Below are 20,103 nucleotides of genomic sequence, written 5' to 3' on the forward strand. Positions count from 1 at the left end.
TCATAATTCAGAAATTTGATGTGTGAGTATGTTCCCCTTCCCCTACAGCTACTTGCCATTTATGAGAACAGAACTGCAGCACCATGAAAGCATTAGTATCCAGCACTGATGGCAGCATCATTTTTCAGGACCTGAATTTCCCTTCCCTTTTGCTGCTGCAGCCTGAAGAGACCAGGCCTGGGACTGGGGCAGTTTGTCACTTTGCTTTGGGCAGAGCTGGAGGAGACTTGTTGTGCTGACAGAAGCTTGCCATTTGTCTGTAAGGGCCAAGTTGAATGTTTCGTTGTCATCCCGAAGGTGCTTTACTTGCTTTACAGCAATTGTCTTTTCTGCCTTGCAGTCATTCAGTTTGGATTCATTACGCTCTTTGTGGCGTCCTTTCCTCTGGCTCCACTTCTTGCTCTGATGAATAATATCCTGGAGATTCGAGTAGATTCCTGGAAATTAACCACTCAGTACAGAAGACCGGTGGCTGCAAAAGCACATAGCATAGGAGTTTGGCAAGAAATTCTGAATGGAATGGCCATCTTGTCTGTTGTCACTAACGTAAGTAAGCTAACTGCGCTAAGTCAGCTTTGACTCTTTTATGGACTCGGAGTTTGCAGATTTAAAAATCAGCTAATGCTTTTTCTCCTTCATCAACAGTATTAATTTTATCACATGCTACCCTATGGAGATAGGGTACAACTGTTTGGCTGATTCAGCTTGTCTGTGTGCTGATGATGTGCATCCATATTTCATTGGACTATAATCTTTCATTCACATGAAATTTTTTTTCAGCATTTTGTAATGGTATAATCCAGTCTGAATCTTAGTCTGATGAAGCACGCTGATCATCCAGAGGGGACCATAAGGGACAAGAGAGGTGGATTAGGTCTGCTTACCAGATGACATTTCTCTCTCATCATTGTAAGGCCTGTTCCGTGGGAATGCTGCTAGTTCAGCTGCTTTTGGATGCCCCTATAGGGGTGGTGGTTTAGGGTACTTCTTACACACTGGAAACAAAATGGTATTTCAGTATTTCATCTTGAATGTAATGTAAAGCAGACCACTGGGCAAAAGAGTTGCTTCTTTTTAATGTAGTGTATTCAGCAGTATCAGATCTGCAAATGTCTTAGGCAACAAAACCACCTGCAGCTATTGCCGAAGTATAGAATCAGAATCGCTCGGGTTGGAAGGGATCTTAAGGATCATCCAACTCCAACCCCCAAGTAGCATGGTACCTGAGCATTTCAAATATCTCATGCTTCCAGGCAAAACGTGCCAGTAGTCATTGTTAACTCTTTCAATACAGCTGGAGAAAATGGCTCCCCTTTTTTCATAAAATAACTTGGCTGATTCACACACTTAATTCAAGTTCGTCTGTTCTTGGAAGAATTCTAGCCTGCATCTCTTTTTTCACCAAGGAGTGTGGTAAATGCTGACAGAAGATGATTCGGTTTAGGGCTGAGAAAGTACAGGAATGTGTCCTGCATTGCATAAAACAGTTGATAACTTAGTAAATGAGAGGAAAGGGAAGAATGACTTTGAAGTCAGAATACTCTTCTAGAGAAAAAGATATTTGGGATTTGGTGCCTCTTAGTGTCACCCTTGCTCAGTGGATCCTGGTTTATGCCACAGCCGGTACCAAAAAGCCTTTATGAATCTGCTCACAATTTTTGTGTAGAACTTGCTTAATTTCTTGTCAAATTCTTTTTCAGGCTTTTATTGTTGCATTCACATCAGACATGATTCCTCGTTTAGTTTACTACTACGCTTATTCTGAAAGTGATGACTCACCGATGTCCGGATACATAAACAATAGTTTGTCAGTGTTTCTAATCTCTGATTTTCCTGAGAGAAATAAGCCTAAAACGAACCCAGAAAATTTTGTCATATGCAGGTTGGTGTTGTTATAATGATAAATATTTTGTGCCTTTATTTAGAGTACAGTAAAAAAAAAAAAAGTTACTGCAGATCTAATTAGTTTACTAGAAATTAAATCATGTCTTTTCATCATTCTGAAATGTAAGGCATAGCATTTAAGCTATTAAAAAGGCAGTGTTTGAGATGGTAAGAGATCATGCCCATAATTAAAAAGAATTTTTTTTTAAGAGACTCTTATGGCTAATGTGGTTTGCTTTTGTGTTTTTTTAGTCAATTAAGCTATTGGTATTTTTTTTGTTTGTTATTTTTTTGAGTGATGGAGGAGATTGATGTCCCTAAGATTGCAACACCAAACTGAATTTTCAAGGTATTTAGGCTGCAGTGCCTCAGTGGCCAAGGAAGCATCATTAAGGGGCAGTTCAGACTCCAAAGCTGAAAATGAGATGCGGTCTTTGAAGTCAATTGTTGCCATACTAAATATCTCTGGAATTGTGGTCCATCCTACTTTCATTTAAAAAAAATAAAAAGAGAAAACAGTCCTTTCTTACCACAAAAATTATCAGAAGCTTCTGGAAGAACTGGGAAAGAATTTCAGAGAAGTCCATGGTAAAAGAGAAGCATTTTGATTTGATTTGGTGAAGAAAAAAAAAATCAAGTTGTTGCTACAGCTTTATGATGCTTTAGTTTTAAAGACATGGGAGTTTTTATCCTACTTATACATGTGAGCAGTGTTAGAACACAAATTCCAGACAGTGCTTCCATTAAGCCCCGCATTATTTCAGTATGTAATCTGTCAACATCTGTTGGATTTATTTAATATTTGTTAATTATTGTGTGATAAATCTCATCACTCCTGCATTATTTGATTATTGCTTGAAAAAAAGAGTAAGCTATGTATAAAAATTTCACACATACTCATCTATATTCTGTTGCTGTGAGTGTGGATGTTTAAGCAAACATAAGATAGAAACAAATGGAGAGGCAACCTTTTTCTGCAGAAGGAAACAGACCATTTAAAAACAAGATGAAAAGGTTCCTTAAGAGACAGCTGTATTTGCCTGTAAGTGTCACTGAGCTTGTAGTCTGTCTCAGACTGAATGACATTTCACCTTCGCATGCCTTTCTATTCAACAGGTACAGAGACTATCGATATCCTCCAGACCACGAGAGGAGATATTTACACACTATGCAGTTTTGGCACATTCTTGCTGCAAAACTGGCCTTTATAATTATTATGGAGGTATGTTACCTATGTTACTCCTTTCTGAAATTAATACCTTTATACATTTGCTAGGTAGCTACTAATGTTACAGAAAACAGAATTGCTGAGAGTACAAAAGAGTTTCTTCCTTAAGTAATCCCAAATACCCGTCTTAAATGAATAGTCTAAGTAGGGCTTTTGACATCAGTAAGTCAACCTCAGAGTAAGAGCAGTAAAAACAACTGATAAGGACACTACTAGATTTGATCTGTATTGAAAATCCTAAAAGCGTTTTGTGGTGATTTATGTAGGATAAAAAACAGCTAAAGAAGCACACATGGGTATTAGAAAGTGATGCTAGGAATTCAGAACCTGACACTTTGCTGTTGGCTTTGCTAATTCATAAATGGTTTGGAAGTAAATTTTCTGTATACCAGGAAATGTTTTAATCTTTGTGCACATCTCATATACACAATATTATTTTTTGCAGCATGTTGTATTCATCGTCAAATTCTTTGTAGCATGGATGATTCCTGATGTCCCTGCAGATGTGAAAGCCAAAATAAAACGTGAAAAGTATTTAACACAGAAAATCCTACATGAGTATGAGCTTGAAAAACTGAAGGAGAGACTGTGTCAAGGTGATAAACGAGCCACAGAAAAAGAGTTCATTGCTACAGAAGGGAAAATGGAGTTATCCAGAGCAATGTAGTTGAAAATACAACTGTTTGGGATTTAGCTCATTTTAGCTTCTTTATCTGTGATTTGCTCAGTATGCATCAACTTGAAAGCTATAGGACAGGTTCAACCCTTTGCTTTCAGTCCAAAGATTTTAGACTTTTCTTTAAAAGTTGTACTGAGCATCCTAGGTTTAGTAAATCTATTTAACTGTAAGACTTGGGCACTGTTCTCTATTTACCCATCACTTCAAATAATCATGTAATCCTAGAATCTAGGTTCCCAATACAGGGAGTGTTACGCTAAAAGGGCTCACAGGATATCATACGGTCATTACCACCAAGCCCTTCCTGTACTGCTAAATGCAAACTTTGAGGCTGTATCCCAGCTGAATGAACAGGATATCATAGAGGATTCCTGCTGTGGAAAAGGCTGAGAAGGATGACTTCGTGACATGATCATTTAAAATCAGACAGTTGATAAGTCCTGATAAAAGGTTTGGGTTGGGGTTTGGGGCTTTTTTGTATCAACTAGGTCTTACAAAACATTTGTTCCTGGCTTTGAACTTCTGTATGCTTTTTAGAAGGATTTTTGTTATTGTTGTTTTTAAGATATACTGGCTTAATTCCACTTGGAATTATTTTAGGGCACAGAATTCAGTTAATATCTATTAGTGAAGGAAAAAAAAAGCCATAATTTATATTAATTAAGATAACATCTGCCAAAGAGTTTGCTCTTTAAATGCAGATTTTGTGGAACCCTCTATTTAAAGTGTTTTCTAAAAGATGTGTACAATTTGGAGAAATGCGGCTAACTTATTTCTCCATCTCAAAAATTGCCATTGGAAGAATTTGCTTGGCATAAGTGTTGGCCAAAACTGCTCCTTTGTATACATTCTTCCCATTTTTGTGAATGTTAACAAAAGGTGTGGTTTTAAAACGATACGTCTGTGCTTGATCCATGCCACAGAGTATGACTTCAGAGTGCAGTGGACTGGGGGCTGGACTGCCGCACTAGCTGATCAAGCTACATGATTGTTCAGAGGTTAGGATTCATATTCAAAAGATTTTAAGAATGCCATGTACTTTGTTTACATTGTTCCTGTCCTTATACATAGGAATCTTTCTTTTTAATCTTCAGGAAGGAATTGTTTTCTGTTTTGTCATGGGATTTTTCTACAAAGTTATTAAGGTTATAAATAGATAAATACTTGTGCAAAGTAGCTACAACCCGTATATGAATGTGCCCTCGGTTTATACTTTTAAGCAGTTATGCATTTTGATGATTTTGCTGTATATTTAAAACATATCAACGCCTCCACGCTTAGTGCCTTGTTTATTTGCATTTGGCAAAAGATGTGAAGATGATCACTATGTGGAAATGTGCATTTCCTAAGTGTGCTTGCAGGCATCATGATACTGTGAACCTGCACACGTAACTATAGCGTTAGCCAAACAATGCCTGCCTTGGCACGCTTCTGTGTGTTAGTGCCACGCAGACCGTTCACAGGAAACAGTTCATACCTAGACTGCTTAGATAAACTAGCACCAGACTGTTGAGCTCTCTCATGCTGAAATACACTAGCTAGAGAGATCAAAGATGTTAATATTTGCACTTTGAAAGTTATACTTCCTTGCAAGTGTACAAGAAAAAAAAATCAGATAGATTTGTATTTGATATCAGCTAAATTATGTACTGTTTACTAGATCCACAACCTACGGTTCCCATATTTCATTTTAGGAGACCTAGCCTGTGTCTTGAAATATTTTGGCTAGTAATCTTAATGTTTTAAGAGAGTTTTAAATTAGTGTCTTCAGTGGAACTGTTATAACTAGCAAAAGTTCTAACATTGAAGTGCCTACCTCGAACAAACATCACCTGGTTTGGCTGCCAGTCAAGGAGTTGAAGCAGATGTACATTTCTCTACTTTTCTGTAAGTTATTCAGCTTTGTTCTGTAAGTTTGCTTGATAAATCACACATATTGGCAATTCATGTTTATGATGAACTGACCATGTTCTTGAATATTCATATACATTTGAAGAAATGGATATACTGCAGGAATGCATGTTTAAATAAGCTATCTCTGCTGCTTAATGTGTAAGCCAAAGAAGAGTATCATTCACCATAATTACGTATGTGACACGTGGATTTATATAATGTTAGCACTTTCCTGCTTCTTACATCTATACAGTTAACTAAACTGCTTAATTTAGTCTTTTTTTTTTTACTGTTAGCAATGCAAACAATTGTTTCAAATAGGTGATGAGATGCAAAATGATAGTTCTATGCAAAATGTACAGATCTGATTGAAGCTGAAAGCAGATCTGAAACAATTAGCATTAGATGCACTATTCCTGCATATGGAACATGAGTTTCTTCAGATCCTGTAATAAAGTGTCCTCATGTACTACACTTGAAAAGTTGTCAGCAAAATAGCTGCATTGTGAATGATTCTTGCTATTTAAAAGCAAGATGGAGGAAAACAAGGAAGCAGCGTAGTTTGGGATACATATAGCAGAGAGATGCAGAAGCCCCATGTGCAGACCTTGAATTTGATTTCATGTTTGGGCCCCCACTTCTTGCTTCTTTCAATTTTGTTTTTTGACATCACTTCCTATTTGATGCTATTGAAACATGTTCTGCGTATGTTGTATCATGCAATAAGAAGTAAAAAAATATCTGGGATCTACTTATTTAAAATATATGTATCTAAAAATATATCATGACACTCCGTAACGTTATTTGTCGGTATAACAGAAACTGTTAAAGAGAAAATGTGTTGTCATATTAAGAGATAATGTCAGAAAATCTAACACCTATTTATGTCATCATTTGCCTTTACTTGTCATTAAGCAGTATTTTGACAAAAGATTATTAGCACGATTAGGATTATAATGGTCCATGCATACATATTTCCTGAAATGTTCTTGAAAAGTGACAAAATAAGAAAAAATGGTCTGGGCAGTTTGGGGCTGTGCTTGTTCTTACTGTTAGAATATTTGGTTTTGATGTGTTTAAAATATGTATCTAAAAGTGTCCTTTAACCAAAGCAAAGCTACTTCTGTGTTGGAACTACTGTAGTTAAAACTACAGTAGATTGCTTCATTAGAGTTAGCTAGAAAATAAAATTGGTCTTTCAAGTGTAATACAATCAGGGAATTTTTTCTTCCAGTTGAAATTTAGTATTTATACATTAGATTGTGTAGTATGATCTAAGCAAATGACTGCAAAATGAGTGCTACTACAAAACACTATACTGTTTATTTCTAGAAGATTTTGTTATGTTTTTACTTTTTTATGTAAGACTATCAGGTTGAGGCAATGGAAAGAGTGAAAATACATGGACTTCAGTACTGTTCTGTGTGTACTGCTTGTTTTGACTTGTACCGTCATGTAATCAGAGTGGCATTTCTGTCGAAGTATGTTGCTGATATATGATACACTAATGTTGGGGTAATTTTTTAAACATTGCATTCAGCTAACTTATATATGTACATTTAATAAGATTTAAACCTTGCGAATAAAGCAGTGTTTATTTTTAATATGCTGTCAACTTGTTTTTTTTTTTAAAAAAAAATCAAGAATTCAGCAAGTTAAATGCCCTGAGAGCCTCATGGAGAAGAGTATTCATAAAGATTTGTTCAACTCATTGCAGGATATTTGGATGCTGTGTACAGGTTTCCTGCAGTGGTCTGAGTAAAAAAAAAAAAAAAAAAAATGGTAAGAAAGCCTACATCTGGTTATCATCTTCCAACTGAATGTTTTGTTAAGAAACTAGTTACTGAGGGAAATATGTACTAAGTTCTGCATATATTGTAAGAAATGCACGTCAGCTGAGATAGCATGTGTATATGATAGCTACCTCATGAGTGATTGTAGCTTCCTGAATTCCTTATGTTAGAAGGCCACAATTCAGTGAACAAGATGGAGTACTTGCATCTTCCTCAAGATATGGTACAAACAGCATGGTAACCTACACTCATTTTTCATCCAGGCTACTTTTTCCTTCATTCTTTGGATACAGTTTTTATTTTCCTGATGTCAGGACGTGAGGTGGCTTCTCAAGCTCTCAGTCACGCACACATTTTTCACACGCAGCGTGAGTGGTTCACGTGTGCTTGGATAGCTTGGAGGATGTATACTGGAGAGTACAATAAAGCTCAAGATTTTTTCAAGGTATTGGTCAAGTCTTAATGTTCATAGATACCTCTACATGGTTTACCTTCTTTTTAAAACTTAATTGTGGCACTGGTGTGGGACTTGGGGTTAAATCACAATGAATCACTTGCCATCACTAGTTAGCACCGGAACTTGTTAACCATGTATCAAAACTCTGGCAACACCACCACCTTCCAGACATAGTAAGTTGCTTTCTTTTGAACTTTAAAAAAATAATTTAAGACAATCACATGAAAGAAATGCGTGAGATGAACAAAACAGTTTAATCTGCACTAAAAAAAAAAAAAAAAAAAAAAAGTAGGCAAGGTGTAATTATGTATTATGCTATCACCATTGTTTGTTACTGAGGTGTGATAGGTTACTTAATTAGGTATCAATAGGAATAATTAAGAAAGATGGGAAAAGAAAACTGATTAGGAAAAAAAAAAAGACAAAGGGAGGTGCTGTTGCTCTGCAGGACATAGGGGATATTCGTGCTTTATAGAAATGTTAAAAGCTTTCAGGCAAATTCAAGATTTGCTCTCGGAGGCGGGCTCATTGCCCACACTGAAACCTGTGGCAAATGGGTAAGGACATTTAATTGAGGCTATGATTTTCATCCAAAAGCAATTGTATTTTATAAGAATGGCATGATAATTTGTCAGATATCCACAAATCCTGGAACATACCTGTTTGTCCTCATGATCAAAAATTGTAGTTACCCTTATGAAGTCTTAACTTCATTTCTTTTGTACTATAAATGAACGGCAGTGTTTGGTGGTTGGTGGCATTTAATTTGCTCAGTATTGTCAGCTACACATATTAAAGGGTCTTTCTAAAAATAAGCTCCTATTTGTGCTATGCAAAATGGTAGAGAGTACTGAAATGGAAGAAAGGTTTTGAACACGTGCATTTCTGTCTATCTTGTACACTGCATATTTCTGTTTTTGTAGGACTATATAAGTAACCCCATTCACCAGTAGATTATTAGAAAAACAAAAAGCAAGCCTTGGAAGAAATGGTATCCCAGAATTTGAAATCTGCACATTTCATGTTTGTTTCAGAAGCACGGGCTCTGCAACAATTAAAATGTCTTGTCTAACATTCCTCAAATTGTTCAAAAATTAAAGAAAACCTACATTTCTGGTAGTGACAGTGAAAATACCTTCAGGTCAGCACAACTCTACCACTGGCAACTCCTGCAAGTCCCAGATGTAACTAAAGCTAGAGTAACAGGCTACTGTTAGAGTAACAGGCTACTACATGAAGCTGGGTCGGGGGGGGGGTGGTCCCAGACCTCTGGTATAGCAAAGAGATGGGATTAAGAGGGCTAATGCAGCCCAAACAAAGGACTAACACATCAAAATGCTTCCTTCCCTATACAGAGGGGAGGCAGTGAAGGGAGAAAAAATGACCATTACTGTATCAATGATTCAAATATTCTGGAAATAACTTTGTAATGTAACGTCATTCAGTCACGGCTACTGTTTCTTGTCTGTCCTCCTGCCTACTCAGGGTCGTCACAATTCTGCAGCATAGTCTTGGTGTCCTTAAAAAGAAAGAGCTAAATTAAATCTTGTTCTGGTTTTAAATAATTACTTGTCCCTACCCAACACTTACATCATTCAGATGCAGCTCAGGAAGGTTTTTTTTTTTTTTTTACATAAGCATGTGTACTGAGAAATCTGCTGGGAGCTGAGTAGGATGTGAAATTCAGCAGCCATATCAATTTTTGGAAGGCACATATGCACATTCCCCTGCAGCAACCAGTGACTATGCTTTCTCAGTCAGAAATGAGTCAACCTAAAACATTTAGTAAGTGTATGACTCTTCCTTAACTCCTCAGCAATACTGTTAACTAGTCAGAAACACGTTTGTATTCGAACTGCTGCCTGACTGAGCTTTCTCATTTGATGGTCCAAAGGCCCACAGCTATTACTTAGCAATCCTGTGCATTAGCTGAATGGTTGCTGCCAGAAATGAATAGAAACCTCAGTAATTCTGTGGTCAAATGTTACATATCTATCTAGCCTAAGGAGAAATAAAGAGAGATTTAAACTCAGGTGGCTTTTTAATATATTATGTAATTTAATCTGAAGATGTAGGCAGTAATGAAGGTATTAAACTAAAAGCACAGGTGCTCTTGCTTTTAAATGGTAATGTTTGTCTGCATGATGGCTCTTTTCAGGATGATCATTGTTCTCTTGGTATCAGGCTCTGATATAGATGTGTGCAGCCCAAAGACAGGGCAATTGCTGTAAAAGACCATGGAGTTACTTGAAATATAAACTCCTCTGAATGACACCTTTAGCCAGCCATGTTTAAATTGCTGTGTTCAAAGGCCAAACAACAAAAGGTGGGACAGTCAAGCAATAAAGCTGGTTTGCTATGGAAGCAGAGCAGCTAAAGAATTAATTAGATCTACAAGTCCCATGATTACAAATTGAGCTGCAAATACATACAAGACCTGTTTCTACTTACGTATGTGCTACTGTAAGAATGGATGAAGTCTATGAGAGTTATCACAGTGTACAGTTTTTTCAGCTGTCTGTATTGAGCTGTGTATACCCTAATGCCTACACAGCCCATGCTCCAACAGTGTGCTGTGAGCCCTCGCTTCCCACAAGGCGGGAACTCCCTCCACACACCATAAGCAAACCTCTGCCTTCTGGTGCTCTTCACATGGTGCACATCTGAAGCAGCCTCGGTGAAGCACCACTGTGGGTCGCTCAGCTGATTGTAACGCTGAAGCATCGCTCCTCACCAGAGCTTTCCTTCTCCCAGAGCTCATTTACACAGCCTCAGTGTGATGGATGGACAGACAAAAGGAAGAGGGAAAAAAAAAAGCACAGTATTATCTTGTTGTGATTTCCAAATGTCCCTGCTCTGTTCCAGGTATTCCTTCCAGGCACACACCATAACTGTCTGTAGGCATTGCAGCAGGAGCACTGTTTGCTACAACAAAGAAATGCAAGCACCTGGTGTTCCCAGTGGCCCGCCATTTTACAGCCAGACAGAAAGGGAATTCAGCAGTGTATTTTCACCCTGAATGATGTACGGGACAGCAGAACTACTTCTCTAGTCAAGAGACATTACATAAATGAGCCTTTTAAACACTGCCACCGTGTTCTTTCTATTCCAGAGTGCATTTGAAATGCTTGATGTGGCTAGGTATCTGGACCATACCGTCTGCAGCAATGAAAAGTGACAGTGGAAAAGTTCTATATCAGATTGCCCCTGGCCACATGCATCTCTTGTGCTGATGGCTTTTACTAATTTGTCTCAAATAGTTCTTGCAGCAATGTAACAGGAGGCCTATGTTCAAGAAGCATGGGCTGCATGCTAGGTGGCTCTTTTAATGTTTCCAGAGGAGGAATAGAAATACTCCAAAGAGAACATTTTAGTATGAGAAACTGAAGGCTGGATTCTCTGCCTTGCTAGAGCCTCATCACAACAGATGTTCTTGCTCTTGGGTTCTCTCGAATAAACATTTCTGTTGACATTATCATATTAGCAGAGTGACAGCAAACAATCATGGTATGGTTGAGCCTGTTTTTTGGTTGTAGTCTCTATATTATTCTTCAGCTAAAATCCTGGGTCCATCTATACTGATGAAAATTTTGCTACCATTCTCCAATGTGGCCAAGAATTCAAAATTTCACTATGAAATCCAGATTTAAAAAAGTTGCTGCAGTAGGTGGGCCAAGAGGTTTACAAAAATACAGCTCACCATATATATGATGGCAATTGTTATTTTTGCGACCGCTAGCAGTACCAGCATTTCTGTGCTGCAAGGTGTCTAGACATCGTGCTGCTGTAAGCAAGCTATGAGTATATTACAATCAGGAAGGATTCCCTGCTTTTTCCCCTTTCACATAGCATTGCTTCTGTATCATGACAGCTTTTTTGGCTTCCTCAGAAGTGGCAGTACTAGCAGACACTGAATCCTAGGTGCCAGGTCACACTTCCATTCATCTGCTAACATTCTTCCTTGCATGGGCTTCTGGTTCCCAAATAGAAATGCAATTCGTATGCCTCCAGAGCATCCTCCCAAGATGCTGCAGAGTGTGAGGTGCACGTGTCCAGATCCCAAACTGCATGAACATTGCAAGAAATATTCCTTGTATCTTGGCCAAGAACTCAAAGCACCCTTTGTTAATGATGTTTCCTGCCACTTCAATGCCACTGAAGCTGGTGTGTGTAGGTTCATGCCAAAGGAACAATGACAGATGATCCTGTGGGGTGTGTCTGGGGTGTTCTCTTAGGAAAAAGCAAACCTTCCAGCACTCTTTTTTTTTTTTCTTCCATTTTTTAATGGAACAGTCTGTTATACCATCATAAAGGGATTTTCACAAAGATTTATAAATAGAAAAATCTCCTGCTCTGAGAGAGGGAACAATGAGATCCTGTGTGTTTCATGGTTCAGCAATAAGCTGCTCAATGCTTTTTCATCACATTGTTGTTGGGCACTCGTCAAAATAGCAAATTGTTCTGTGGCTACAACGAGCCTGTCATGATGACTCGTTTTAATTAGAGGATGCCATAATGTGCCAAGCTGCCATGTATCAATGAACAACATTCAACTTCTTCATCAAATGAACGTACTCTCCCTGGTAAAATGATACAGTTAATGGGGTCACTACTGTGACTGGAGTTCAAAGAGGTGACACGCATAGAGGGTCAACACAGAAAGAAACCTGCTTTGTACTTTTTCCTGTAAGTTCCAAGTGCTAAAGTTATCTGCTGAACTTTACAGGGAACTGATTTTAGCAAGGAACTATGAAGTCCTTATTAACAACCTTATTTTCAAAAGGGGGAGGGTGAATAAATGGAGGTGTAATGGCTCAGGAACTGGAGAAGACAGAAAACCGAGGCAAGAGACAGGCTTGAAGCCAGGCCATGTAAAGAAACATGGACACTTGTTAATACTCAGATGTGTATAAGCCTTTAAATGTAAGTGCTAGTCTGTCAGCAAGTCTCCCCTGCCTAGGAGAGAGGAGCCAATTTTATTAGCAGTTAAGACAGGAACTGAAATGGGGCATCCAAGAGGTTGATTCTGAGGAGGAGGGAAAAGCAGGCTTCCTTCTACCTTTGCAGATGGAAGAAATTAAATGCAAAGAAAGCGTTCGGAGCATTTGCTTCACTTCCAGTGCAAGGGTAAACTCTGCTTCACACGTCCATCCAGCATAACCCCACACCTCCCTGTGCACAGAGCAGCCCCCCTTCTCCTGCACACACCACCAGTGATTTACTCATGCATCCCTTGTTTCCAGGGATCTAACTCATTCCTGGGCACAAGGACAGTCGCAGGAGTAAGCACTTTTGTGAAAAAGCTTAGTGTGTATGATGAGGATGGGGCAAATGCTGAGCTAGGTACTGTCAGTTTCATTTGTGGAAGGAACAATTGCAACTTCCTAGAAAACTATCGTGGTGAGTTTCTTAATTAAAAATAAATGCCAGTTATTTGTGCACAACTGCACAAAATTCTCAGTCATTCAGAAGCCTTATAATTAAGCCTGTATCCTGGAAAAGGGTTGACATTATTTAGCACAGGAAAAGCAAATGCTACAGGATCGATGTCTTCAAAGAACACATTCTTTGTTGCTTTTTAAAGAGTGCTGAAATGGTCCCAGAGTTGCTGTGGCAGGGCCAATCCAAAGGCAAGGCCAATCCAAAGAAGCAGATAGGAATTTTTCTGTTAATTTTAATGCTAATTTTAATGTTAATTTTAATCAGAAAATTGTGATTTGCCAGTGAAATGTCAAAAACCTAAAAAAAAATGAAGCCAGTCCTACCATAAGTCTCTTCTCAAAACTGGCAATACAGATATGACCACCCATAGGATGTTCATGCTAGCTGCAATGCAGAGAGCAGACTTCTGTCAGGTAAAGTGGAATCAGCATGCTTTATGTCTCTGCATTTGGACAGAAAAAGAGACAGGTTTTGTTGAAATGCAGATGCCACCTTGGATACTGTTCACAGGACTCATCTCCATAGGGTTTGCCTCTCCATATGGACAACGGCTAGCCATGCCGACCAGTGCACTAGTCGCTCAGACATCTCCGAACAGCAGAAATATTTGCTCCATCTACACAGCTTCCAGCTTCTCCTCTCTCACACTCCTCCTTTCCTGCGCAGTTTCTGACTGCCTACTGCTCTTTGTTGGCATTTGCTACTGTTAACTGCAGCAGCATCAGTACGCTGACAAACGGAGCCCTCCTTTCCTTTTCTTAAGAGGAAAAACCCACCAGGCTCCGGTTCTCCACTCTGATCGTTTTTGTCTTCCCTTATTTCCTTTAACACTTGTGCAGAAAGACGTGCTTCCATTTGAGAGCATGGTGGCACTCACTGAGGGGGTGGATGTTTTCCGGGGATGGCAGCGTGCAGCCTAAATGCTTGCCTCAATCCTTCCTTCTGCTTCTTAGCTGGGGGGGAATTTGGAGAACATGTTGCCATCAGCGTAGCCTCCTCTTTCTGGAAGAGCACAATTCAGAAAAGCCAGATACTGAGGACATACGTAGATTCATTATAACTCCATCCTCCTGCAGCATTAGCTGAAGAGAGAAGAACTTTTCTGCCATTGAAATCAATGGCAAAACCTGATTGCCTTTCCGAGATGGGATTACACCATATACTGACACCAATGCTTATATTCTAAAGTCTATTGATTCAGGCAATCCGAAGGATCATACAAAATGACTGCAGGTGATAAAACCGTCCATCTCCAACCCTGAATGTTCTTTAATGTTGAATAATGTGAAATAGGCAATGAACAGAGCTAGCAGAAAAATTAAACCCTTGAAAAATATCATGCTTTCACAGTTTTCTTTTGAAGACTCTCAACTGATTTCTTCATCAAGATTTGTTTATTTATTTTCTGTTACTGTTTTCATACATTACATGTACTATTTAAAATGACAGTGAAATGAATTAGCACATTTTGAAACCCCCATTTTTGACAAATGAAATGATTCCTTTGGCTTTCTTTCCAGATTATTAACCCAATTTTTCTAAAATAGGAAGGATATTTCAAAAAAAAACAAACAAAAAAAACCTTCTATGTTGACAGTTTTTAAGCTAAAAAAGCTTTAAATCACACAAGATTTTCTATATGCATGATTAAGTGTGCTTTGGGGAGTATTTTAAAATAATAAGAACAGAAGTTTTCACTATTTTTGATATCGTCAAAGGCAAAAAGTTTTCTGCTTCTTGAGATTCTCAATCTTCTGTCTTGTTCTGCAAGACTGAGTCACCAGTCCCAACACTCAGGTTGTGCGTGCTCAGTTTACTCAGTCCTCCCTCCTGATGCACAGGGAACAAAGAAGTTCTGAGCCTGATTCCTCTTGGAGTAGTGAATAGCAGGAAAACTGATGAAGTTAAACTTTGTTTAAGCATTTCTTACGAATATCAGAATTGGGCCTAAATGTTTAGCAACGTGATCAAGTGTTCATAATTATTTCAATTTTGAAAGTGATCTTTTCCTATTCATGTCCCTCTGGTCTTTGGCAAAATAACGAGGATTAAATTAATAAAAAACTTGGAGAAGAAGGTGATTCAGCTGTCCTGCTCATCAGCCATCCCACTCCTCCTGCTGAACAAACATTCATGCGTATTCTGGGAACCCCCGGGTCTGTAAACTGTTCATCACCCTACTACAGGGAAATGGGGACTAGATGGGAAAATGAGGCATAGAGCATTTTGGAAAAAGAGGAAATATATGTGAAACAGACACCCCCTTTGCCCCCCACAACAGACCTAGTCATAGTATGTTTTCAGGCTGATAACCAGCCTGTGGTGTGGGAAAGCAATTCCAGAACTTGTGTCATTGTAGAGATTTCCTGCAAATATGCTAGAACTCTTGAGAAAGTCCTACTGTATTTAAGATCATGTTCCTTGAAAGTGAGTTTTAGTAGAGAAACCTGGTCTCTTTTTTACGCTGTCTGACCTTCTCTGTACCCCACATGGGCTCAAGAGAGAATCCTGCCCTCTCTTTCCCTCACTGGTCATATTTTCCCATTTCCTTCAGGCTGTATAACTGGTCACCCAACCTTTTAGTGAAGCCGGATTAATGAGAATCATTTTGAAGTCTATTAAAAGTGCTGCAGAGTATAGGGCAGCTTTTGAAAGACAAACAATTGATTTATGAAGCCTTTTGGAAAACACTAGTCAAGGTACAAGATGTGAGTGAAGGAAAGATGCCCAAGTAGACTGGGACAGCAATGTGCTGCGTGAAGCCCTTAGGTGTAATGTTAACCAGATGCAAAAGTACCTCTCAGTGATTTATGATGTGCACTGATGATGAAGCACGCACCATTCAGAGGGTGATTAATATGCTTGTCATAAATGGAAAGAAGGTGGCAGCTAGCCAAGAAAATTTGTCTGTGCAAGCAGACCAGCGCGATTGGCCAAGAGTGATGCAGTAATATGAGACTGATTGAACTCATGGATTCAGTGGAGATTTTTATTAAAGATAAGCACCTCCAGGGAAAGGTGTTTCCATGAGCCATGGGGCCTCACAGCAAACGGGAATGTGGAAGAGAAAAAGATGTGACTGACAGAATGGATTTCAGAGACTACTCATTTCCCAGCCATTCTGTTTGGGGATCTGCAGTTATTTTAGAGCTTTGATTATTATATTATTATTTCTAATAGAAAGTCCAAAACCCATGAACCCTGTCATTCCATAGGCCACAAAAGGTAGACACTGTAATGATTCTGATGCGTTCAGCCCTTCAGAAAGCAGAAAACACTGAAAAAGAAAGGAGTACCTACCAACATATAGGTGTGAATGAATTGGCAGTCTCAGACCAACTTTGAATGGATGTATACATCACTCCAAAATAAATAAATGCATAAAACAAAACAAAACCAAACTAAAATTAAACCACCAGCATTCTGCGCAAAGGAAATCATCAACTACTCTAGCTGATACTCCTGATTCCAGTTTGGGAAGCTGAATCTGCAATAGAGAAGCTGAAGACTGGAGGTACACAAAACCTGGCCAAAATCTAGTCCTAAAGGTGACTTTTTGCATTGGACCTGAAGACGGTGGGGAGATGGGGTGGGAGAAGCATTGTCCTGAGCATGGTACGGCTGACTGTCCGGTTCCTTTCATTTTTATCTACAGAAAGATAGACATAATAGATAGAGCCTCCAGTTCTGTACAGCTTGCACCTTCCTTACCAAAAGAGTTAAAAGTCTATCATGATAAGGGGAAAAAATTCATCTGTGTAGAAAACATATGCCATGATTCAGATCAGTGCAAGAGAATTTAGATTTTTTTTTTTCTGGAAATAGCCCTGGTTATTTTATTCGAGTTTGTATATGAAGCAAGACCTACAGTTTGGAACTGGAGGAAAATATTAAGTGAGAGAGAACATGAAAACAAACAGCTAAATTTAACAAGTTATGTGTTGCAGAAATTAATTACCTAGCTGCAGCCCCCAGGGTGTGATCTCAGGACATCTGGCAAACAGCAATAGAACTGTGCTCATATTCTTTCATATTTATACACAACTCAGTCTTGATCTTTGCTTGGTTGTAGTGTAATGCACATTTTTCATTAGCAAAGCAGGCTTAGTATCTAAGAAATACGCATTCCTCGGCAGGGCTTTAGAACAACCAAATGGTGAGAGGACTTTTGAGGAACTAGCATCACTTCTGCAAGGAAACTGTAGAGGATGTGAAAGTGTCTGGGGGGGTTGTTAGCTAAAGATAGCCTGCTGGTAAAATGCAACATGCACTTTAAAGATAGTTCCATGCAGAAAGCCAAATCCTGAATTCCCTTCTTGATACTCCACAGAGACATGCCTTCTGCTGACTTACGGAGGGTTATAGCCCAAGCAGAGACTTTGACATTTGTCTTTTCTCCTTTCAATTGTTATTTTCTAATGTATTGAGAAGTATCTGTAGCACTAAAACAAAATAGCTAGCACTGTCTCATAAGATCTTTCTATCTACACTCCAGTATCAGCTTTGGCAAACAGAGTGGGGTTCATAGCTCATACACCATAGCATAGAAAGGCAGCATTATGGTAAAACCGATCACTTCTCCAGCTGTGAGAAAATAGGCCATTTAAAAATCTGCCCATTGGACGGTGCCCTTTAGGTAAAAAAGGAAAGCAGCCAGAAAGTCTTTGTCACAGGAGTAGCCAGGAAGCTCCTCAGCTACAGAACGTGAGTCGTAACAATCAGATGTGATGCAGCAAAAGTCCATGGTGATGGGCCCATATGTGTCGGCTGCTCAGGCGAGGACTGCTGAGCTGAAAACCAAATGGCAGAGAAGTGTGTTCTGGCTTTCAGAATTAAAATGCCAACTTAAGAGACAGATAAGCAAATCTTGGGCCTGCAAAGGGCAGAAGGTTTATATATATATAAAGTAAGATGTAAAATAAGGGTCCAGAAGCACAATGCTCATTTCAGCTTGCACGTGTAGAGCCTCCTCCTGCCAGAGCTATGCCACTGTAATATAGCTGTCAAAGCTAGAATCATCCCATGGCATTATGCAGCACACTTGGAGCCACAGCTTCCTCCAGTGGCATCAAGTAGTTAATCCATCAGACGTGTGATGACTTATTTATAACAAACAATAAGAAAAAAATAGATATGAAATATTTACACTGAAATGGCAGATTATAAAATGAAATGAAATGAAATGCATATGAAGTCTAAACTTGAAGGTGTTCCCTCTGACATTTAGAAAAGGGATCTGAATTGAGAAATTGATATTTTAGTTACATTTAGAGATCACAGATGTTTTGAAATGGATTGGTAGAGTGCTTTGGCATAAAGCTAGCTATGTGATACCCTGATCTTCCCCGCATCCCGTGGAACACGGTGTAATCACCATTGAGCTCATTAGCAGTGCCCTAAAATAAAGCAGAGGTTTTCCTGTCATCTTGAATTATGTACTGTTCTAATGTTTTGGAGGGAGGAGGAACATCTTAGGTACTCAGTACAGCAACAGGAATAGCCTCTCTGTGCTCACATTACCTCAACAGTTTTTACAGTCTTTGATTTTCCTTTGTATCTTGTGGTAAGAAGAAGAACACTTGGACTTTTATGCTTTTAGATGCATGGGCATATTGTCCTAAGATGGTATCTAGTATTTATCTTTTAAAATATTTATTGTATAAAACAGGTGAGACCTTTGTGATTTATACAAAGCAAAGGATCTGTTTCTCAAAAGTATTATCAAGGACACCTTCCACTCTCAATGAGACCTGAGATCAACAAAAGCAACAACAAGTGGATTGTTTCAGTTTAGCTTTCTAATGAAATGAGACTTGCACAATTCATTATGTCAGTTTCCCTTTGTCAACACTTTGAACCTATTTCAGTCAAATTGGCCAGAAACATTGAAGTCCCAGAATTAAGAGTTCCCTACAAGTGCCAGAAAAAAATAGTTTACCCAAAGCATTTTTTTATAGAAAAATAAATGAAACACAATAAGGGAGAGGAAAAGGGCATGCCGATGACATGACAGGAACTAAGGGTGCTGACAGGAAAGCATTAAGGAACATGCAGGGGAGAACTGGAGTTCACATATGTCCTGAATAGGTCCTGCTGTGAGGAGGAAGTAGGATAAAGCTAGGATTGCTGAAGACAGGTAAATGGTGCCTCAGAAAGTCAGACACATTCACTCTGATGTTCATATTTGATTTTATATTATAAATAAAATTATGAGAGTCCTTTGACTAAAATACTAGTTATTTGAGGATATGCTGGCATTACTATCTTGGATTAGTGTGATTTGATGCATATGTGAATGTAAGACATAAGAACCCCATCAGATTCCTTATTTTCCTCTTTTGGATCCAGATTAGAGATGACTATACGGGGCTGATTCCACGGAAACTAAAGAGATGAAATATGATCACATTCGGTCTTGAAATCATGTGATGGTTGTCAGCTTGTCAAGAAATGAAACATGAAGGAAATACAGGACAAATGGAAGTCTCTCTCTGTGAAAAACCTGGTTCCTGAGAAGGCATGAGAATTACTGATACCTTTCCACAAGACTCCACTGACCCCAAATATCAACTAAAAACATATGCTTCCTCCTTATTATTATTATTATTGTTACAGTTATGCACTGTTTCAATATCCTTCTACATAGAAAAGTGATGACATAGCAGCTGAAAATACACAAGTGAACCTCTTCTGGCAGAGCCTAGTGGTGATGATGAAATGTGTTGCC

The 20,103-nt window shown here is 38.7% G+C and overlaps 1 protein-coding gene and 1 long non-coding RNA gene across 14 annotated transcripts in view; one reads left to right on the forward strand and one right to left on the reverse strand.

Moving 5' to 3' along the window:
- Positions 1-7,286, forward strand: part of ANO5 (anoctamin 5) — a 54,983-nt gene extending 47,697 nt beyond the window's left edge. For all 12 annotated transcript variants that reach the window (XM_040559552.1, XM_040559553.1, XM_040559542.1 and 9 more), the window contains 4 exons: positions 341-546; positions 1,701-1,882; positions 3,001-3,106; positions 3,558-7,286. In XM_040559552.1, the coding sequence (XP_040415486.1) occupies positions 341-546; positions 1,701-1,882; positions 3,001-3,106; positions 3,558-3,779 (716 nt within the window). In that variant the 3' untranslated portion in view covers positions 3,780-7,286. The remainder of the gene's footprint in view (positions 1-340; positions 547-1,700; positions 1,883-3,000; positions 3,107-3,557) is intronic.
- The window catches only part of LOC121071320, a 375,849-nt gene that overhangs the window by 219,134 nt on the left and 136,612 nt on the right, over positions 1-20,103 (reverse strand). The window lies entirely within an intron of this gene.

This window comes from Cygnus olor, chromosome 5 (genome assembly GCF_009769625.2).
Source record: "Cygnus olor isolate bCygOlo1 chromosome 5, bCygOlo1.pri.v2, whole genome shotgun sequence".
NCBI classification, from domain to species: domain Eukaryota; kingdom Metazoa; phylum Chordata; class Aves; order Anseriformes; family Anatidae; genus Cygnus; species Cygnus olor.